Source organism: Thalia democratica, chromosome 2 (assembly GCF_965202585.1).
Source record: "Thalia democratica chromosome 2, ktThaDemo2.hap1.1, whole genome shotgun sequence".
NCBI classification, from domain to species: domain Eukaryota; kingdom Metazoa; phylum Chordata; class Thaliacea; order Salpida; family Salpidae; genus Thalia; species Thalia democratica.
This window is the reverse complement of record NC_139166.1, coordinates 54367629-54392305: the sequence shown is the minus strand read 5'-3', so window position 1 is coordinate 54392305 and position 24677 is coordinate 54367629. Positions and strand designations below refer to the sequence as shown.

Below are 24677 nucleotides of genomic sequence, written 5' to 3'. Positions count from 1 at the left end.
CAGTAGACTAAATCACTATCTTTACAACTTAAATCAAAACAGTAGTGATGATTCTAACCGTAAAGGGTTTAGAGTCAACAAGAAAATAAGACCTGGTAAATATAGTTTTTATTAGTTAAAGCAGCCAAAACTTTTTAAAACATGAACACAAGTAGTATAATGCTAGCTGTTTAATCCTACACGTTGGACTCATTGTTATCAAATTCTCAACATCTCTAAACGTTTACATTTAGAACTTATCTCGAGCAAACACAATTGACTTGCAAAAGCTACATAAAAAAACTATTGTTTTTACTAACTCAGCTAGTTTCGACTGGGTATAAAAAAAAATTACTTGATGCGTTAAAGGGCATATTAATTAAAGTTTTAAACGTTTATTACAACTTCCTCTAGAATTCTCAACATGACATCACGACGAAAATTTATATATAGTATAAAGCTTGTAACTTTGGTACACATTTGAGCTTTTGTTTTTACTCTGTCAATTTCTAAATATTCACAAGTAAATTATTTTGTAGTTTTTAAGTAAATAGAAACTTTTAATTTATTTAGAAGAGTTAACTTTAGAAAACTTACTTTTTCTGCTAGCAACTAAATTTCTAATATTTTGACATGTTGAAAAAAAATATTAGAAACTATTTATACTTTTAGAAAGTTTTTAGACACAATAAACAATGATTAAAAAGTCTTTCAATAGACAAGCTAGTATAACAAAATCTTTCAAGAGAATCAGGTTTTAAATAATTTTTGATTAAACTCTTTAAACTTATTTTGATACTAATTATATTTTAATAAGACTCTTAAAAGTGATTTTTCTTTTGGTTTCGATTTTATTACAATTATTTATGTTTTTTTTTACTTTTTTTTTCATTTAAAATCTATACCTGTTTATTTTTTATGTTCTCATGTATATTTTAAAACAAAGTTTTAGCAACAGCAAAATACAAACTAGATCAAAAAGTCATCACATATAATACAGAAATAAAACGAGTAAAGAAAAATTCATTTAGATTATAAAACAACTTGAAATATGAGTAATGACAATAGCAAAGTTCCATCAAGCTTCTGTTGGAGCTTAGATAAATGGGACAAGAAGTATAAGGAGGGAGATTATAATTGGCACGAACCAGATGTCAACAGCTGGCTCCGAACCCACAAATCGAGGTTCAAGGAAAAAGGCACGATACTGTTCCCTATGTGCGGCAAAACAGTCGATATGAAGTACATGAGCGATGAAGGCTACAAAGTCGTCGGTGTAGAGTACAGTAAGCAGGCGGTCGAAGAGTTTTTCGCTGAAAACAAAATCGAGTTTTCCAAAGCTAAAAACGCCGACTTTGACACTTACGAGTCAGAGGATGGAAGAATTACGATTCACAACGGGGACTTTTTCCGAGTCACTCGCGAGCTGGTGGGAAGAATTGACGGGGTTTGGGACAGGGCCGCCCTGGTCGCGGTGAACCCGGAAGACAGACGCAGGTACGCGGACACGATCACAGGTCTGATGGACGAGACCACCGTGTACCTGGTTTCGAGCGTCAGTTACGACCAGAGCCAATTAGAAGGCGGTCAGGGCCTTTCGGTTCCCGCGCAAATGATAAGAGGTTTGTACGGGACAAAGTGCGACATAGAATTGCTTTATGACGTCACCAATGAAATGTTCAAGCGGATGTATGACATCGATTGGTTCTTGGAATCTCTGTACTGTCTAAAGTTGAAATATTAAATAGTTGCAACTTTCAAACTGTGAATTTTTTTATTAGAATTATTGTGCTTATAACTCTAAAAATTTTATTTAAAAATTAAGAGGGATACTTTTATATAACCTAAAATCTATGTTACACTTTTCTAACAAAAACAAAAGTTTTTACTTCATGTTAATAATTTCAAAAAATAAGTTTTTTTTTTTTTCAAATCTATAACCAGAACTACATTTATTACAACCCATCATTTATTTTTTAGAGTTTTTACGCTAAAACTATTTTTGATTATTTGCTCTGAAAATTTTTTTTTTCTGTTTTACTAGTGCAAATTTGGGTCAGTGTTGTTACAAGTTTAGTTTTTCTATGTTTTTTATAGTGTTATTAAAATTCAATTATTTTAAGAAAATAACAATGTGTAATAAACAGTTACTTACAACTGAGCTCTCTTGAAAAATTATGTAATAGTAGCTCGTTTTTGAATTAAACTTTTATTGTTGAACATTATTTTTCTCAAAATTTTTGAAAGTATAACTAGCTTTTAATATATTTTATTCAACTTGTTAAAATATTAGTTACGTAGTTAGTTGCTAATAGAGTAATGGATTTTCTTAAGAAAATTCTTTTTAATAAACTACAATTTTTTTATTAACTAAAGTAGTATAATATGTTTTATTTTTTAATATTAAACAATTTAAAAATAAAATATAGCTGAATTGTGTTTTAAAGGCAACGTTTTATTATCAACTATGAAAGTGCGTGGTGACATTGTATTGACGAAACCAAGGGAAATTTTTATTAATTTTTTTCTTTAGCGCATCAAGTGGTATAAACGAGAGTTTAAACCTTTTACTAGCTGGGTAACTTTTTAGTGTTTCTAGTGAAATCAAAAGAAAACTTGGTTTTGAACGATTTTTTAAAAACGCTCACAGTAAACAGTTTGTTGTCACCACAACGAATAACTGTTTTTTCACAAATCTCAGTGGTCATTTTTACATTCTCCCTGTATTGGCATCGTACAACATCACTATAGTTTATTGAACGATAAAAAAAACGATCAAAATATTTGGTCCTAGGACCTCGTGGACGAAGAACCTTACGGTTATCGAGGCGCACACCATGGATATCTTTTAATGTCTTATCCAGGACAAGTAATATTCATGTGTGTCTTTATTTTTTACATTAAAATTAACTAGTGTACTACCAAGCTTGTTGAGTTTACCTAATTTGAACGAGCTTTTTTCGGGTACGATTTTTTTTAACATCGCTGACAGAGTTGGTTTAACTTTAAGTTCGTGCTTATCAATTTCCATAAAATACAGCCCAAATAAAGACGGTTTCTACTTTCTTTAAACTTCAGTGCTCTTTCCTTAAAACCACTACCTAAATACTGGTATCCCCAAAGAAATTCAAGGTGGCTTTCCAAGTTTCCAGTCGTCAATTTCAAGGTGAAAAAATCAAAACAAAGTTATTCCAAGTGAGCAATTTGTAAGTGAACTGCAAGATGATAAATTTCAAATAAGTTTTATTTTGTTCAAAGAAAGACTGCCATTCTTATAAATTTAATGACTTTCCTAAACATTTGTTAGCTTTTCTCATAATTTATTTTTACAAATTTAATATTTCTAAAACAATTCATGAGTAAAGCTTGCAAGTATGATGACTTTTTAGCATTTTTTTTTCTGTTGGCGAGTACACCTTTTTTAATAACAAAAATATCTAAAAAAATAAAGCAAAATAAGAAAAAAAAATTATATAAAAACTATTTTAAAATATGTCTTATAAGTAAATGGTTTATTTTTTGGTTGATAGATTAATAAAAATTTGTGTTAAAACAAAACAGTATTTTTGCTTGACAAAAAAAAAACATGTTAGACTGCATGCCTTACACTGATTACACCGATGAAAAAAAAAGGGGGAAAGCAAATGAGTCAGTTGAAAAGGGTAAGCAATAAGAAAAATCGCCCATCTCGTGAAGTATTGCGATGAGGATTGTAATGGGGTCAGAGATTCTTTGGCAATACAATTATGATATCAAAACCTCCTTTTTATTCCAATTAATAAAACAATACTTAACAGTTTAGATTTGAAAATTTAAATGCAATAAAAAAAGTAATTAATTTCTAATAAAACAATGGACTACTCGTGTTAAGTCACTTAGGTAGATATTTTAATTTGTATAAATGTTTTTGTAAAAAACAATCTAAATGACTCGTTTTAATAATAAAAATGCCAAATAATACTAAGGGCGTATAAGAACTTTTAAGTAAGCAAACTATATTTTTTAGTTAAGTTAAAATATTTTTAAGGTACCTTAAAACACTTTAAAAAGTAATAAAAGTTATTTTAGGCCAAACAAACTTTACTGCACTTATTGTTATCTAAAAATAATGAACAAACCACGTTAAATGATCAGTTTAGTTTTAAGTACAAAATACTAATTAAATCATTTAAATAAATTTAAGACGTTATCTTACTTTATTATTCTTTTATTTCGTAAAAACCTAAGTTAAATAAATTATTAAACAAAAAGTGAAGTTTAAAAATATTAGACTAAATACCGACAAACTCAACAAACGCTTCGATTATCTCAAAGATAGTGATTATCAACACCAATTGAGTAGATTTTTAAAAAAGAAAAAAAGTGCACTTAGAAAAACTAGAAAGTAGAACGTTTTAATTAATGTTAAGTAACTGTTATTGCCTACCAGATAGTTTTTCAGTTTTTGTTTTCTACAGTTATCGATTTTTTTGAAAAGCTAGTAGTTACTTAGTTCTGATACTTTTATTTATATAGAATAAAAAATTGTATGTAAGTTTTGTATATAAGCATTTGCTTTGTCTTTTACACCTTTGTTACTGCACTATATAGTCAGTTTTAATAAAAACTATTTATTTTATTTGCATATCACCATTAAACTTTATCTAAATTTCATTGATTCAAACGATATTCTAATAAATTAAATTTGTATAAAACATACTGTAAATTTTAAGTATAGTACTTACTTAAAGTTGTAGTAAAAGTAATATTCATAACATTCGAATTTCCGTGCAAGATACTTTTTAAGGAATATGATAACTTTAACTTAGTATAATTGCATCTATAGTAAATATAATAGTTAAAAAAAAAACTTTATAATTTAAGTGTAACAAAATATTAGTTTTGCAAGTATGTTTAAACTGCCTTATTAAAAATCTACTTGAACTCAAGGTGTACTTTGTGCGAAATTAGCACAAATAGTTAGACAAGTTTTACCCTTTTAATAATGTAAGTAGCTAAAATGTACTGGTTCTTAATAAAATTACGGTCTTTTATATTATGTTAAGTTTTTTTAAAACAACTGTTTATATTAGCCGTGTTATTTTAAAATTATGTATCATTTATTTAGCTGTGTTTACTTTAAAAAATATCTTATAACCTTTAATGATAAAAAATCATACTTATATTCTAATTTCTGTGCGTAATGCTAAATGGCTCGTAATGGACTATGGAGTTCACTACAAAAACTTTTAAACGAACACATATTTTATTATTGAAGTTTTGTGAACGTAGTTTAAAACTGTAATAAAAGCAAGTTGTTTTACTTTTAAAGGCAATTTTGACTTAAGTTAAACATGCAAAAAAATTTTGATTTCCTTTTTCTTAAAAAAAAAACTTTAAAAACTTTAAAAAAGTAACTTTGAGTATAAAAAAAAATTCAATAAATTCTCTCCATTGCTAAGTTATTTTTTTAAACTAGATATGGCAGTAAGAAATTGACAACTTAAACTTTTGCACGTTTGACCCTCAGAACTTATATTAGTTAAGAACTTATATTCATATTAGCTTAAACAGTTTTAAAAAAACTTCCCAAAGTTTTACCCGCAAAAATTTGATTAGCTTACAGTTGCAACTGCTTTTAGTTTGTATTGCACACTTAATTCGAATTTACTGCTGAATAACACAATATTGATCTTAAAGTTTACAGTAGTAGTTACTTGTTTGTATTACAACCGTCATCATTAACGAAACAATATTATGAGTGAAAAATGTTTGACATTAAGATACTCTCTAAAACGATTTTAGCCATAATAAGGACTTTAATGTAAATAACAACGGAAAATTGTTCATCTTGGCGTAGACAGAATTAACAGATTTCAATTTTAGAATAAACTGAGACTTAAGTATAATAGCAAGTTCTGGGAAAAGTATCAAGATTTACTGACTTTTATTATTTCATAAATCCATTGAGTATTCTCATAATTTAGTAAAATGCTATCACAACCAATGAGGTAGTCTTATAAGCAGGTTGCCACTTCTAATGAAAAAAGCCAGCATTAGTTAAGAGAAACAAACATCAAGCCAGTTGAAATCTTAAATCTAAGTATCAATAGTAACCATATATAAAAATAATTTTTAAGCTATATACAAAAATTTGTACCAAGTTCTATGCCAATAATTAGTACTTATATAAAAAGTTTTAAACGAGGATTTGTATGTGGTAAACCCATGTAATATTATAAATTATTATTTTATCTCTTTAGTTATAATTTTAATATGCTTTATTTTCTATACTGTAACTATTTTTTAAAAGTAAATGGGGCGAAGTCTATATCTGGCATACCGGTAGTTACTAATTTTTATTAGGCATTAAGTATATTTGTATTTTTGGTATAAAACTACATTAGTTTTGAAATATTTAAGTTAATTTTTAAGTTTAAGTTAAATTTACTTCTACAACAATATTTCTTTTAATCATATTGTGATACTACCTGGCCCTTTTGGCAAGCAACTTTAACTATTTCAAAATAATATCTTTATTTTTACTAACTTTTAGCAATCAAGAAGCTTAAGGTTATATATTTAAACCACAAAGTCTTTGAACTGAAATTTAAGTTTATTAAGTATTAAATTTTTTAGCAATGAGCCTTTTCTATGAACTAGTAAAAGTCACATAATGTATATTTACTTTTTCCGTTGAATAAACAATTCTTATTATTTTGTGCGTTTTAACTTAGTTGACGAAGTTTTTGAAAATAGTAGCAAACAACAAAACAGAGTCTAGTATAATCAAATAGAGAAAACACAACTTATAGCTGCATCAAAAAACAACAAAAATATAGTATAATGCAACTAATTAAAACAGATTCTTTTTTTCCTTCAGTAGAAGAAAGTGACAGGAACTATGATTAATTGGAGACCTAAAAAATATTAAATTAAAATAGTATGTGATATATTTCTAAAAAATGCTCATTAGTTGCTAAATATCGATCAAAATCTACAATAGTATTTTAACAAAACTAATAAAGAAAATTTTATATGGAGACATAAACAAGCTTTATATGTTTGTCTTACACATACTTAAAAATTAAGTATTTCTGATATGAACACTGACTAAGATAAAATGTTACGTAAAAAAGTTTTATGTCTTACTTTGAATAGTTTTCTTTTGCGCTGGCAACCACCTATGCTCTTGGTATTCCATCACCACCACCTAGCGCATCAACATTTCTATTTGCAGCGTTCAATATGTCGGTTTGAGGAGCAAGCACTTGAGAACGGTCGTTGCTTATCGATGAGCCTTGCTGATTGGCCACCTTAGGACTGAGAGGATGTTTAATCACAGGAGCATCCACCTGAATGCTACCTCTCATAGGAAGGTTATCCGGTTGGGTTTCCACGGGATTTTCGATCAAAGGAATGGCTAGCTTAACCGGAGGACATCTAGGCCCGCACTGCACAGTCTGTATTGCAACAATTTCTTCCCCAACCATTTTCGCAATCATTTCCTTCTCCTGGCTTTCAAAACTGTTCAGCTTCTGATCCACCAAGCAACCGATGTAAGGTCCGTGCTTTTGAGGATTGAAAGGATCAGTTGAGTGCCAGATGATTTGCTCTTCTGACAATATCTTCATGATCTGAGACACACTCCTAACTATAGCGTCGTTAGTGCCAGAGACCTGAACAACCCTGTCAGTTGAACCGTTTAAGTAGTAAGGGACAACGTCTAAGGATTTCAAACCTACAGTGTTTCGGATTGTGTTTATTCTTTTGTCGAAAGGCCCCCTTAAAGTGGTAATTTCAGATCTGTCAAACAGAAACTCCAGGGTGAATGTCGGATCTCCACTACCATTGACTATAGTAAGCAGGTTGCTGATTATTCCAGTGCAAGTAGCAGGAGGTGATATCATGGTCAAGATGCATACCAAGTTGTCAGTGTGATCGAATCTGATGGAATGCTTAAACCATTCGTAGCTTTCGAATTTCTGATTAATTCTGTAGATGAAAACCGAACGCACAAAGCAACGAAGTTTCATAACTTTCTTCTTTTTGATAGTTGGAAAGGTTTGATTCTTTAATTAGACTTTAGTAACAACACTGAAATACAATCTGCTAAACCTGAAAAACAAATAGATTATAGTTTTTTTTTTCAATTCGTTACAAAACTGAGATAAGCTAATAGTAAGAAAGCTGCTAACCAGTTGCTTACATTTAAGAGTCGTATTTAAAAACGTATTTCACAAAATTATTTTTCATTCTAAGTAACTGAAGTATTTCTACTTATAGCCAATTTAACTTGATTGGATATTTTTTTAAGTTATTTACTAAAAATAAGAGGTTTAATTCTCTGAATTTAAATTGCTTTAAATAACAAAAGTACTTTTTAGACCTAAAATTTAAGCATTCTTATCATTTGAATTATGTTTTAATGCTGCAGTAAATTGATTCTATAAGTTCAAGCTTCGTTAACCTACAGCTAGTATTAAATAGTAAATTTCAAAACATATGCTCACAAAAATAAGTTTGTCTGAAAATATTTTAGAATAAATATATAATATTATAAAATGTATATTAATATCTTAGTACTAACAGGTAAAAAAATCAGAAATTATAATTATCAGACTCTTTAAGCTACTTGATTTAAATTGTAACTGATTTTTTTATAACAAGTTATGTAAAACTTTTATACTACATGTAGCAATGTAAGCTAATACTTTACATAGACTGCACTGCACATTAAGTTAAGAATTGTTCGAATTAGTATTTACAAATGCTTATATTTAATAAGTTTTAGCCTGTTTTAAAATAATTTTGTGTTTAGAATATTTCAACTAATGTAGTAATTGAAAAAAAATTATGACAATCATATATATTATTTATGAATAGTTTTTTTTTATTTGAGATACAATTGTGTAAAATAAATTATTTTTGTACTCATATCAATTAAAGATTATAAAACTGTTGCAACTAAACATAGATTATTATTGTGTTAATTTAATTACAAGTTTTACATCAGCAAAAAAAATAGTTAATCGCAAAAACTATAAGTAAAGTTGAGAAAGTACAACTTGTACAAGTTTTAAATGATAAAAACACTCTACCACAACTTTGTGACTAACTCTAAGTTATGTTATACATTTTTTATAAAAACTATTTTTAATTTTTTTAAATAAACGTTTATGATTAATAAACTATGTTGATCATCCGTTTATTAAATTAATTTTGTGAATATATAGTGGTCAAGGAATATAAAATTTGTAAAGGATTAAATATAGTTGTATTAAATTTCATAAGCTTTTGGTTCTGTAAGTACAAATTATAAATGTTTTTGTTAAATACTATATTCTTTAACCTCATATATCATTATCAATTTTTTTATAATTCAATAAAATTACAGTTAACTTCAATAAAATAAATATACTTAATCAGTAACAACTTTTCAGTAAAAACGGATTATATAAACCTGCGGTGCTCATAACTAACTGTTTCGCAGTATAGTGTGCAAATTTTATAATCAGCTTTAAGACTACTGCTTATTCTATTTATTGCCCACTAAACAATTAAAACAACATAAAAACAGCCGATATATACTGTAGGTAGGTATAGCTGTGACCTGTTTTGAAAAAACTAGTACTACAAATTATAATAATTTATATTTAATGTTTTCCATTTTTTCTTAAAAAAATTAAAATTAATATCATCTTTAAGTTTTTATTTGAATGATTTAAATGTTTTGTGTAAAAAACATGTTTTTTATTTTTATTAAATACTTTTGACAATTAAAATAATTTTCAGTTAATTAAGTTTATTATATTTTTAAACATAAATTCTACTAATAAGATAGGTTTATATATAATTACTTTACTAGCCTTGTCCTGGAAAATAAGTTCAAAGGTATCTGTGGTGTGCGACTCGTTAACTAAAAACTTCTTCGTTCACCAAGTCCTAAAACAAAATACTTTGAGCGTTTTTTTTTTTCGATCAAAAAAATTTAAAAAATACTGTTAAAATTTCTTTGTTATAGTTTCATTATTTTCAAAAAAAAAAAAAGGTATTTATATTCTGTTCTTAATATGCTACGTAAACTACGGTATAATAGTTAAAGATTTTAAAAAAATAACAAGATTATAAAAAAACACTATATAAACTATTTATTGTTTACTGTTTTCTTAAATCCAATTTTACTATTTAATTATAAACCATAATTTTAGAAACATTTTTTTTGTACAAAAAATATACAAAAAAAATCAATTTAACGGTTTAAAATGGTACTTATGAAGAACTCAAAAATTAACTTTGGAATTAAAACTTAGGTTGAATTTAAGATACAAATTCTATATCAATTACTTAAAAAGTTGTGACAGAGTTTTAAAAGTAAAGAGTTTTAGTTTCTGAAAATATACGTATGTTTTATAAAGTTTAAATTTCATGCTCCCGTAAATTTTGTAGTTAGTTGAATTGAAATAGCAAGCTTGCTTTGAGGTACTAAAACTAAAAAGCAACAACAAGTATTTTTCAATAAAAAATAAGTCATTTCTTTAAAGTTTTGATAACAGAAATTTCAAAATATTTCCTTGCTTTACTTTTTTTTGAATGTTTGAACAAAGATTTTATACTGTTTCTAAGGGACTTTTAACAAAAGTTGGCTTTATAAAAATTTATTCTTAAAGCACCATACATTATAAAGTAATACAAAGTAAAATTGACTCTTAGTTTTTTTTTTTGAGAAATATCTATGTTAAATTAAAAAATATACATAACGTTTTTATTAAAATCGTTTTCACCTTTGCTAGTTTCATTAGTTAAACCTGAAATATTTTAAAAAACTTATTGTTTGACCCTTTAATAAAGTTTACTGATGTACTAATTTTAGCCTCATTGCATTAACAAAAACTCATCTTCATAATTTATATTTATTTCAGCCTCTATATTTAGTTATAGAGTGATTTCTTGAGTTTTAAGTAATTTATTTAAAGTTGTATTTTTGTTTTTATTTCTATAATTAAATCTTTTTACATAAATAAAAAAAAAGTTGTAAGTTGTTATTGATTTCAAGTGACAAAATAAATTTATCATTAAATTACTTTTTGTTAAATTGTTATCAATTTTTTTAATAATAATTATCAAACCTAATATATTAATTTAATTTTTTCAGTCAAATAGCAAATTTATCACCAAAAAATTGATAACAATTTAACAAAAAGTAATTTAATGATAAATTTGCTATTTGACTAAAAAAATTAAATTAATATATTAGGTTTGATAATTATTATCAAAATTTGAGAGCTACAAGAAAATTTAATTTTTTTAGGTATTTTTTTGTTAATTTCAAGCTATCATTTAATCAATCTAACAAAACAACTATGTCTCATTTTTAAGAACACTTAAACTATAGAGTTTTTTAAATGTGTTTTTTTTATAATTTAAGTACTTATTGCAGCAGTAAATCCAATATTTTAAAACGAGGTACATTTTTTAAAGCTAAAGACTTATAGAGTACTATATATAGTTACTCGAAATTATTTATAAAAAAATAGAAATAAATGTCTACTGTTATTTTACAGTACTTGTTTATTATAGTGTTATTAAATTGAAATAATCAAAGGTTCATATTAATTTAATTAGCATCGTTCTGTTCTTATAAAGTAATATTAAAAAATTTTAAACAGCTAAAAATACTATATAGTAGCTAGATTACTATGTTAGGTACCCTTTGAAATAATGGTATATTATCAAAATCCGACCGATTTTTTTTCTTTATTTTTTAATTTGTTTCATATATTTTTTGCATTAAATTTTATTTTTTTCTCTTTCACTATCAGTGTTACCCCTAACCTTTACCCTCAATCTGTAAGCGGTTCTCGAATTTGACTGGGTGGATTTGATCGCGGGTGGATTTTGAACTTCTCCCAATATAAGAACTAATAAAGATAAAAGTTAAATAAAACATTCTAAATTACTATATTATTTAAATTTGAATTTAAACTTTTCTTTATTTTTAGGTATCAATAGATAAAAGCATTACTTTGTTAAAATTAAACTAAACTAACTTAGATAACAAAAGTTGAAATGTCAATGTACTTATGTCTTTATCAATTAGTTTAAATAACATAAAGAGTAATAAGTTTACTGCCAAGAACAAAAATTAAAAATTTATAAGAAACTAATGAAATATAAATTTTAAATTATCATGATAAAATAACTGTGATAATCTGATTTATTCAGGGTTGCCACACAGTCGGGTATCAAGAATGCTCAGAATAACGTGGGCCAGTTTGAAATTTTTTTAATTCTCAGGATGGCTCAGGGCAGTTTGAATTATTTTTAATCTCAGGGTAGTTTTAAGATTTTTTGATTTTCTCAGTCCAATATTTTATAGATCTAAAATTATTTTTTTTGTTCTAGTAACAATATTTTTATAACCAATTTCGTTCTAAGCTTGATTTTTTTAAAGTTCATTTAATTTTTTAAAGGATTTTAAAACTTTAGGGCGACTCAAAACAGCTAAAGGTCACTCATGACATATTTATTAGGATAGTTTTTTTCACTCAAAGAGTAGTAACCTTGTTTATTATAACTAGTTTTTCAATTGCTATAAATAAGAACAAATGAAGTTTTTTTTTTCAGATAAGTTTATATTTTACATCTAAATAAGTGTAGTTTATTTGACATTTTTGTTGTAAAGTGTTAGCTTATCAATAAAAAAGAAAACATTATCATAATTGAATAATTTATGCCAGCACTATAAATTAAAAATTTAAGTAAGAAAGCACAAGCAATTCAATAAACACATGTCAAGTTTCTGTTTAAACAGAGTTATCTATAAGTAATCTATTTTTTTTACTTTTGGGGGTTAGCACTGGCTCCAGAAAACCAGTCTAAATACTCTCCTGATATTTGGAATCTGACTAATTTAGAAATAAAGTTCTTCTAGACATAATCATTATACTGTTTAAGTTGATCTAGCAGCAGAGTAGCCTTTTCCTCTGTGGTACTATTATGTTAAATCCAGTGTTGACTTAAAATTGTTAAAATATTTGCCAAGTTAACAAAATGTAAATGTTGTTGATTACATTTAGCTACTGAAACAGTTTAAACAGTTTGTATCAACCAAGTAAAAATAGGTTCAAAAATGAAACTTTATAAGATTCATTTAAAAGTATTTTATCTAATACAGCTAATATGTATATATATATATATATATCTTTTTACAATTGTATGTTCTTTTTATTTATTTACAGCAGGACTATACAATAATTGTATTTACAAATTTTCAACATATTCACAATAACTTAAGCCAGCTAAAAATGTTTTGAAAAATTTAGGCTTGTTCCAGCAAAACTTGAATTTTTTTAAATATCATGCTAATCCTTGATTTTAATTATAAACGTGTTTTTATTAACCCCTTATGTTATTGTTTTGATAGTTCTCGGTATTTACTTTGAGTGTGATTTGTGATAAGTGATTTGATATGTTTCTATTAAGTTTTGAATTTTAACCTTCGTCCAAAGTTTTTCAAAATATCAAGTATTCTGATTATCATACCTTAGTATATCATTTATTATTACTTAACTTATTATTAAATTTTTTTGGTTCTATTAGCTTCTACGCTTTATTTTTGTGTAATTACTTTAAATAACAACCTATATATAATTTTTTAAAAGTTTGTTTTTATGTCTTATTGTAAACTGTTTAAATATTTTTGTATAACTTACTTTTGCATTTAAAATAATATTCTCATTAACTACATAATATTTTGTTAAAAACATAATTTTTTACTTTATAGATCAAAAATGTCTAGTAAAACTTCTGTATCTCCAGACAATTCTGAAACAAACAACAGCCAAGTTGTAGTGTCACCGACCTCGGAAGTGTTGTCACCAACCAATGTTGAAGTGTCACGAGTCAAAACTGAGGTAGAAATGTTGACTGACCAGCTCGAAGCAATGAAAGTTGAAATACAGAAGGCAAAAGTTTCAACTCAAAATGCTGAAAAGTGTTTGATGGCGGCTGAGACGACTCAAAAGCAAATTGAAAAGGAGCTTCGTAAGAACACAAACGGGATTAAGATCAACTGGGATTTCTCAAACTTGGAGTTCGGTCTTTCAGATTTTGCAAAGTGTGTACTTGTTTTCGCGGCTTTTAGAATTTTGCTCAAATAAATTAAAACTGTTTGAAAATTTTAAACACAATTTGTTAAGTTTTTAGCTGTATGTCTTTTATTCCGGCTATTAAATTTAATTAAGATATTTATTGTTAATTTATATTAATTTAATTAATATTAGTACTTAATTTTTATGTACTTAGGTTTTTTTCCGATAGAGAGCACTACAGTTTGAAGATGAAAGTTCTACTTCTGAGTCGCTTCTTAAAAATCAAACACATAATTGTCCTTAGTAGGTGCATAAGAAGGTAACGGGTCTAAATTACATTAAGACAAAATTGCACGAGGTTACTAAAAGAACAAAATTGCATGAATGCAAAAAATTGCACAAAGCTATATTTGGTAGAGGGCAAAAAAATGCACGGAGACAATTTTGCACCAAGGGTCAATTTTGCACGAGTTACATTTTTGCACAAAAGTAAAAAAAATAATTATCAGAAAAAAAACTATAATAATTTAAAAAAAATAAAAGCTACTGACTAAGGGTTAGGGGTAACAGGAATAGTAAGAAAAAAAAATTTTTTTTAATTTAACCCGTGCAATTATCTGGTCGTGCAAAATTATCTTCGTGCAATTTTATCTCCTCGTGCAAAAGTATATTCGTACAATTTTGTACGCTTGTGCAATTTAGACAGCTATCCGCATAAGAAAAATATTTTTGAATTTTTTTTCAAGTTATACTGTGAAAGAATTATCTTCTAGTACAGCATAATTTTTAGTGAGGCTATCGCCAATAACAAATAAAGTTATTGAATATGTAGTTATTCAACAAATTAAATTGTTAGTTTTTATACTATGGCAATAAAATTGTTTTGATTTTTTAAGTTTTCATAGTTTCTAAATAGTTATCCAATCTAGCCACAATATGTACCAATAAATTAAATTATGATAGTTTTGTTAAAAAGTTTTGATCATTTTAATGAATATTGAATTTAAATTTTAAATAGATTTAGGTTTAATTACCAACAGTTAATAAGATTGTTTTTATATTTTTTGTCATGATGTAAATATTTTCTTCAAGTTTTACCAAGGTTTAAAGTATGTGTTGTTTTATTGTACACTATTATATTTCGCATATCTATAAATGTTCATGATAGTAAACCAAAAATTATTTTAAATGTAAAATATATTAAGCTTTTGTATAAAAGTTGTTTTAAAAATTAAATAAACTTTGAGGTAGTTATGTTTTGAAATTGAAAAAAATTGAAGATTTTAACATTTACAGGGTTGCCACTTTACCTGGAAACCTTGAAAAACCTGGAATTAGACAATTTAGGCAAAAATAACCTGGAAAAACCTGGAATTTAAGAAAACTTTGAAGTGAATATCAAGCATAAATTCTATACGAAATGATAAATACAGCAATTATAAATAATTTAATTAATTACTACTTTAAAAAAATAATATAGTTTACACGTTTAAGCTGCATAGACATTTATTTTTTGCAATGAAAAATAGTTAATAGAATTATTTTAACTGCGTAGAATAATGATGAAGCTTTTTAACAGGATTTCGTAGCCCTTAATAAGTTACCGGTCAGATTTTAACAAAAATCTTTCTTGAACTTTGGCCATAGTTTTTTAACTTTAGAACAAACTTATAATTAGATTTCATGTTCAAACTTATAATTAGTTCTACAACAAAGTCAAGTGATGTTAAACTGAAGTGTTAATGAAAACCGTATATGTGAATTTAAGCATAAAATTGTATATTAAATGATCAAATATATTTTTGATGTGTTTGAACATGAAATCACTTATACAAGAAATATGAGGGATTCATGTTTGAATAATAATTTTAGTAAAACGTGCATGGGTCATGTCATATCTTACATTAAACAATTTAGATATAACAAAAGAGTAAACCATTTAAAATAGTCATAATTAAGTGTATTAAAAAAGTTAAACTATTTTTTTTTGCTTCAGTGACCGTTAGAAAATTGAGGGTCTTTTAAAATTTACAGTTGGGTATATTTGTATATGTTATTAAAATATTATAAAATTTGAAAAAAAAACTTCTGAAAAGACAGCAATGTAAGAATATTAAAAAAATAAATATTTTTTCTGGCTAAAACATCGGTTGTAGTGAAAATATCGAATTTTATTTTTCCCCGCTCAAAAAACCAAACCCCAATCCAATGGATTTAAAAAAAAAAAAAGTTAAAGGAGCGTTCTCTAAAAAAAGATCTCATTTAGTTTTAAAGATAAGGAAAATAGTTGGATTTAAATTTTGGTGGACATTTTTTAAAAATTGCAAAAAAATGCTAATCGAGCTAAGTTAAAGTTTTTCATCTTCTTTGAAAAGACAATACGTGGAATAGTGAACATTAAAAGTTGCATTAACTGAAGCCAATTAAGCATCAATGTAGAAAAAATAAACAACTTCTACAGCCTGCTTTTTGTGCAAAACTTTTTTTTTTGTGGAGTTTAAGCTACAAAAATGATAATTTATTTTTTAATTTTTCAAAACTAACTCACCTTTAGTTGTTAAACATTCAATTTAGTTATTTTTCACCTTACTTGAAAATATTTTACTTGAATTAGTGTACATAAAAGTTGCTTCAACTGAAGCCAATTAAGCATCTACAATGAAAAAAAAACAAGTTCAACAACTAGCAATTGTTTATTATGCTAAACTTGCTGTTGGTTCTCTTCAAGCTTCAATTTCCTCCACTACTATACATAAAGTAGAACCAAAACAAAATAGTTTTATTAAGGATAAACATTAAAAAACTCTTTCAAAAAAACATTTATTGTTGTAGAGCAGGGGTTGGCATGTAAAAAAAGGAAATTTTTTAATGTGCTTAAAAAAATTGGTATTTACCATGATGTTGCACAAACATCAAACAGAAATTATAATTTATTCTTGGTCTATTATTAACCATAATCTTAGGCTAAAAATCTATGTATAAAACCTAACAAGTTTAGTATAAAATTTACTTTGCTTCAAACAAGCTTTGTAAATACATAAATAAATTTAATTACATATTTTAAGCTTATAATTTTGAATATTTAATCACTTTAATTTTACAATATAAATCTATTATATAAACATTTTATTTTGAGTACAATACTGTAAAATAAAAGTGATTAAATATTTAAGTTTTTTAGTTTATGATAAATAAGCTTGCAATTACCTAGGTAATCACCAAGTTTTGTTTTTATTTTTGAAAACAAATTTATATTAAATTAGTCTACTCAAAATTTTGAATACAGCCCATGGGCAGTTTGCCAACCCCTGTTGTTGGGGAAAGAGAAGTTTGATGTTTTTCCACCATATAAAAGTACATGCCTGCAAGTTTATATAAAGAATTGTTTGTATTATTAGTCATAATGTAGAGTCTTAAAAAATTAGCTCAGATAATTTTAATCTCAAGAAACATCATTTTATAGTTTGCTTTTGTCATTACTAATTTGTTTAAATAGCCAATTATTATTTTATGATAAATTAAATACTTATATGATCTTTTGTGGTGGATATGATCAAAATGTTTTTTCACACCACTCTATTAGCCTTATTGTAAGTGTTACAATTATTCTCTAGCATATTTACTTCTTTATGAAAAATGTTGTTAAAATTTGTTTTTTAATATTGAGATAATTTTTTATTTTAAGAATATGAAAAAGTAGTAAACTTCAAATGAAAAAGTTAAACCATTAAGAGATCGAATGGTGTTGTGCTCATTGTAGACTTTCATTGTCAATATTAACAGGCATGGTTATTAGGCATAGGGGGATGAAATATTTTTTTCTCATAACTAGATAAGCTAATGGGAGGTGCAATTAAAATGGCAAAATATACTATTTTACCAATAATTTATCTCCTTCTTCAATTTTTTAGCAATTGTTTTAAAACGTTTTTTAGAGTAATCTTTAATAAATTTTAAACAACTTTTAAGAAACAGATTTTTTAACTTATGTAAAAAATATTTTTATAAAAAATGAACAAAAAAATTTATTTTTTATAAGTTTTGGTCATAAATTTTCTTCATGAATTTTTTTCATAAATCTGTGTAATATTAAAAACTACATTTTCTGAAAATTTAAATTAAATTGCTTTAAAAATGAAGGAGAAGATAGATTTTTAGTGATTAATTTTTTAATTCAGAGAAAAACACCTTTAAAATTTTTCAATTCCCTACTGTTGTATTAGAATTTTTTACCAAAGTTAATTCAAATTTTGTTGTTCTGTAAAAATATCTTATAGTATATACAGGGTTGCCACTTTACCTGGAGAAACCTAGAATTTGACAATTTAGGCAAAAAAAAAACTAGAAAAACCTGGAATTTTAACAATTTTAACATGTCAGTAGTAAAATTTCAATTTGACTCAAAAACTTTATCATATAAATAGAGGAATTTTTTTTTACTAAAAATAAAATTCTGACTTATATGAAAGTTTAAAGTACAAACTACAAGCCAGTTTTTACAGAATTAAAAAATCTTATTTAACTTTTGAGATATAGTAGTTTTTATAAAAAGTTTCCAATACAAACGTATGGACCGAAAATTTTTAAATGTCAACTTTCTCGGAAATTTAAAAAATCACTAAAAATCCATCTTCTCTTTCATTTTTTGAGCTAGAGACCTCAAACTTTCAGGAAACGTTCCTTTTGTAATTTAGAAGACTTTGAATGTTGGAATTTTGAAAAATTAAAAAATAAAAATTTTAGATAAAAAAACAAAAAAAATAGGTGGTTTTTTTTTAATAAAAAAATTATTTTTCAAAATTAAAAAAAATCCTGCATTCAATCTTTTTAGAATTTAATAATACACTTTCTGTAAAAATTTGAAGAAGATTGCTTAAAAAATGAAGGAGGAGATAGATTTTTAGTGAAATGGTCTTTTTTTGCATTTTTAGTTTGCGCCTTCCATTAGGAACCTGTTGAGGTCACCGACTTTAATCGCTTATATCTCAAAAAATACTTTGAATTATTTTTAAGTGGTTAAAAATGTCTAATAGCTCAGATAAAACTATAAAATAAGATCAACTTGTGAAAATCAAGGTGTACTCCCCTATGCCCTTAATATAATTAGAGAACTTATATTTTAATAGCTAAAAAAGATTTTTTCTACTCAGATTGGTAGCTTTTCATAAATAATAGACTTTTTTCTAAATAAAAATAGCTGATGTTCCACATGTTCACATTCTTTTGACTCTAGCTGTTTGAAATAATTTAGTAACCCATAAAAATGCTGTTTAAAACAAAAGCAGGATAAAGTTTTAAAGTATAAAGCACTATCTCAAATTAAGAGCTTAATTGTAAGTTTTTACCACAAAAGTATTTTTATAACAAGGTATTTTATTACCTCAATATCTGAGAAAGCCTGGAGTTAGAAAGGCAAATATAAAAAAGAATGAAGGAAAGACCCTTAGTTTTAAACTATTTTTTTTTGTAAAACTAAGAAGTCTAAATCTGATAAAAATTGACCATTTTAAACTAAGTAAATTTTACTTTTTACTCTTGGTTTTAATTTATTATTAAACCTAGATAAAGTGGGAACCGGTCACTTTTTCACAAGTATCACTTTTGCACAAGCACCACTTTTGCACAAGACTCTATAAAAACTTTAGCACAAAAGGTCACTTTTGCACAAAGAGACACTTTTGCACGACGTCACTTTTGCACAAAGAGACACTTTTGCACAACGTTATTTTGCACAAGTGGACATTTTTGCACAGCAACTATTTTGCACAAGCGTCACTTTAGCACAAGAGGACATTTTTGCACAATGTCACTTTTGCACAAAGGGTCATTTTTGCACGAGAGTAATACATGTATATAAAAAAAAAAAAAAAAAAATATATTATAAGATTGATTAATAAATTACAGATGAAAAAAGCAAGAAAAAAAAAAACACAGTTACCAACCAAGGGTAAGGCAGGGTTGCTACTTTACCTGGAAACCTGGAACTTGACAATTGAGGCAAATAAAAACCTGGAATTTTTTAATTTTGATTTTTTGTTAATTTTTAGTTTTTATGACTTATAAATCTCTAGTTTTAGCTAATTTTGTTGATATTGGAAACAATAATGTTTTAACATTAACTTTTTGTTGATATTGTTAGTGAGTGGAAGTTATTAGGAAAAAAATAAAAACATTACTTTATATTTGTAAAAAAATGTTACAAATTTTTTACTGAAAAATATGAAGTAAACACAAAACTCTTCAAAATGTTTTAACAAACAGTAAACTAAACAATGCACAATTTGTATGTTTTCATTCTTCTATTTTAGCACAAGATGAATTTAATATATGGATGGATAAGATGGCTTGAAAGTAAAGCTGTTGCTGAAAGAGCAATTTTTTAATGGGATGACATTAAAAAAAGTATTTTTAATTGGGAAAAACCTCCAAAGTATGATAAGCCTTCTGGAGAAAGATATAATATTATAAAAAGAGCAGTAGGTGACGTATTGGTTGCAAAACTGATTTTTTTTTTGCTTTATCTGTAAAATTATATAACTTTTTCTCGCACGTTTTCAACAAGACAATCCCATCATTCCTTTTATGTTTGGAAGACATCCGAAATATGTTTAAAAAACTTTTGAACATTTTTTTTGAAAGATTGTGATTTGAATTATGACTTTAAAAACATCACTAACTTTGATTTAGAGAACATATAGTTGTTGAACACTTTCATTCAAAACATGTTGAAGTTGGTTGTGCTGCTGCTTGATAATTTCAAAGCTAATAATAGAAGTGTCAAGAGTTTGCGATTGGAATCTTAAAAAAAAGTTATCAAACTCAACGAGCAATAAACTTCATCAAAAGACATCATGTCTTGACCCAAAAAATGTTAAGATCTTTAGCTAAGTTATTGAAAAGATTTAAAGAATTAGTATTAGATTTATCATTAGGCAAAATCATAAGTAGTGACCAGGGCGATGAAGGCATAAAAGAATATAGATTGTTGTTATCTGAGCCAGAAGTTTCTGCAAAACTTGTATCATAAAACTTTTGAGCACTTGGATACTTTTTTCTTCCAAATTTTATATATGGGAAAATATAAGTCATTATCAATAATTATACATGCAATTTTAGTTTTGCACATTGGGCAAGCTGAGATCGAGCGTGGCTTTAGTATTTATAAAGACGTTATAAAATATATTATGTCCGAGTTGACCTTAGTAACTAGAAGGTTAGTGAAAGATTATTAAAGGTCAAATTCATTGAAAGCTCACAAATTTAATATCTCTACTAGAATGATCAGTTTATATCAGCAATCAAGTTCAAAGTATAAAATGTTTTTAAAAGGAAAGAGAGAAAAGAGAAACTGATTTACAAACGAAAAATGAAATTAGAGAACAACTAAATATTTACAAAAAAGAAAAAGAACTGTAAGAAAAAAGTTACACGGCTTTACCAGAACCATCAAAAGCTGCTTTTTTGAAACCAGTTCAGAAAGGGATATGACAAAATTAATGGATTTTTGCTGGAAAGGGTAAGGACCTTAATGATAAATCTGAAACAATAAGAGTTAAAATATCAGACCTGCTGAAAATAGAGGAACACAGGTTAGAATTAGTGTCTGAATAGTCTATTAATTGCATTTCAAAACTTTGAATAAAGAAAAGGTAGTTCTCTATTTATTTTGATTTTCCTTATTTTGTTTTTCCTTATTAGCTATTTTGTTACACTGTTTTTTAACACAATATGTTGCTAATTCCAACTGCTTAACATTTTTGATATCATTTGCACAACCATCTTAGAATAATTTAGTACAGGTTCCAACATAATAAAATAAATTGAAATTCTTACAGTAACTCTAAAGTAATTTATATATTTTTAACAGCAATTTTTTTTACTAGTTAATAACTTACTACTAAAAAATATCTAAAAAAATGTGCTTAAAAACCTGGAAGAAAATCTGAAAAACCTAGAAGAAATTTAGAAAGCCTGGGAGAAATTTAGAAAACCTGGAAAATGTTTAGAAAACTTGGAAAAATTTTTGATAAAAATAAGTTGTAACCCTGGGTAAGGATTGTTGGTAACAGTGATAGTAATAAATTAAAAATAAATAAATAAAAACTAAAAAAAAAGAACTTATAGAAAAGAAAAAAAAAATCCCAACCAAGGGTAAGGGTTAGAGGTAACAGCAATAGAAAAAAATGTACCTAATAAAGATGATTAATCAAAACAAACTGGTAAAAAAAAATAAAAAAAAAAAAAAAATAACCAACTGCAGGTAAAGGGTAATAGTGAAAAATAACAAAAAAATAATCACCTTGCGCAAAAGTGACTCTTGGTGCAAAAATGTAAACTTGTGCAAAGATGACACAGCGTGCAAAAGTGTCTCCTTGTGCAAAAGAGTTGCCATGCAATAATGTCCACTTGTGGAAAAGTGACGCTGTGCAAAAGTGTCCCCTTGTGCTAAAGTGACGCTTGTGCAAAAGAGTTGCTGTGCAAAAGTGACACCCACTCATATAAAGTAGCATTACACTATTTTTTAGTAATTATATACTAATATCACCAATTTTTTACCTAGAACTTAATGTTCTACTAGAAAGGAATGAGAAAACTTGTATTTTAAAAACCTGTGAGAATAGTAGAAAACCAAGAATTTTTTAATAGTTGTATCTTGTGAAAAATAAAGATAATTTTTATTAACATAGTGTTACTAATACTCAGTCTAGTCTAGTTGTTTAGAAAAAACTTAAGCTAACTTAGGTTAGTTTGAAACTTTCAGATTATTTGAAAAATGCAGGCTTTTTCAATCTTGGTTGCAGTTGTTTGGAAAACTAAAACTAGTTTGGTTTGTTTTTAAGAAATCTTAAACTATTTTTTTAATTTTTTTTTCTTACAAATTATATTGTTTCTATTTACTATATCTTTTTTTTTTGTTAATATGATTTGTATTAACTATTAAATTATGTATATTTATTATATATTTAAATTATGTAATTATGTATATTAAGTTATGATTTTTAGTAATTTGGTTTATTTTTTGGCTCTGAGTGTTTATTTTTTAATTTTCTCACAAACTCTAGTTATTTTTAAATTTTTTTGAAATTCTTTGCAACAGACTTTTCTTGATATATCAAGAAACATTTCCTGAAAGATTGAGGTACTTATCTCAAAAAATGTAGGAGAAGATATATTTTTAGTGAAATAGTCTGTTTTTGTTGTTTTAGTTTGTGCCTCCCATAAGGAACCTATTATCGCCTCTGACATTGACAGGTTTCATCTCAAAAATTGTTTTGAATTTTTAGATTCTGTAAAAAGCATCTTGTAGCTAAGTAAAAACTATATAAAATACGATCAAATTGTGAATAGAGTGTACTTTTAATTATTAAGAATAAAATTGGAATTCCAATTTAATTTAAAAGTTGAAAAAAATAAATGTAAGTGTACATTTTATAGTTTATTAGAATTTTGTTAGCAGGTTTAGCTAAATATCTTTGTTATTTTGATCAATATCATGCTTACCACAAACTCAGGATATTTGTAGGTTTTAAAAGTTTCAGGATAACTAAGGACGTGATTACTATTTTTTTTTACTCAGATTTACTCAGGACAGTTTTGTTTTTAATAGAAAACTCTGGATAGTTTCTGGATTTAAAAAAATCTCAGGACATTTTTTTAATAAAGATTTTGAATAAGATTTAAATGATTAAGTTTCATTAATTTGTCATTTTTAACCTATTTTGCTGAAAATCTTGAATTTTGTTTATTTTAAAAGGTTTTAAGAACTAATTTAAAGATTTTGAAAAAACTCAAGTAGGCTCGGGACAGTTTAAGGTAACTGATGACAGTTTTTTTGACTCAAAGAATGGCAACGCTGATATCAGGATAAATCTGGCAAGTTTTTTTATACAAAAAATTCATTTCTGTAAATCTCAGTCTAGATTTTTAAAGAGATTAGGATTATTGTTTTTTTTTTTAATAAACTAGTTTTAATAAAGAACATGATCTTAATTCATTTTGTAAAAAAAGGATTAAAAGAAAGTTAGGTTGACTCAGGAAAATTCAAGGTCACACGGGACAGTTTTTTGAATGAAAGAGTGGCAACCCTGTAGTAATGATTAAAAAACGATCATTTTTTAAGTTGTTAATTAGGGATTATGTGCTTCATTATTAAATGATATATTTTCTAATAAAAACATAAATTTTATTTTCTAATTTAAAAAAGTTTGTGTTATAATTTGATTGTAATCAAACTTTAATTGAATAAGAATTAAAAAAAACTTTTTTTTTCTGTGTAGTATCATAAATAAGCTCTACTCAAATTTTTTGTGCAGAATTTTAATATAACTTTATCTACTTTAATGTTTACATAAACCAGTTTTAAATTTTGGTAAGTGTTATATTTGTATTTAAATTCTAGATAAATACTAAGGTATTATCAGGGTTCGTGCGCGTCAGGCTAAATCAGGCTAAGTCAGGCTAAATCAGTTTTTTTGAAAAAAGTTGAAAAACGTCAGGCTAAATCAGTTTTTTTATTTAAAAATTTGAGAATCTCAGTTTTTCTCAGTTCAAATGCTTCAAAATTTTTAATTAAAAAGAATTAAGAAATCTTTTTAAGATCAAATTAAGATGTGAAATTATTTCTAA

General features: G+C 26.2%; 1 protein-coding gene across 1 annotated transcript; it reads left to right on the top strand.

Annotated features, from left to right (window-relative positions):
• Nucleotides 1–1030: 1030 nt before the first annotated feature.
• Nucleotides 1031–1723, top strand: LOC145828716 (putative thiopurine S-methyltransferase). Its single transcript, XM_082936472.1, has one exon. It carries the CDS (start codon nucleotides 1031–1033, stop codon nucleotides 1721–1723), a length of 693 nt encoding a protein of 230 aa, XP_082792598.1.
• Nucleotides 1724–24677: the final 22954 nt, after the last annotated feature.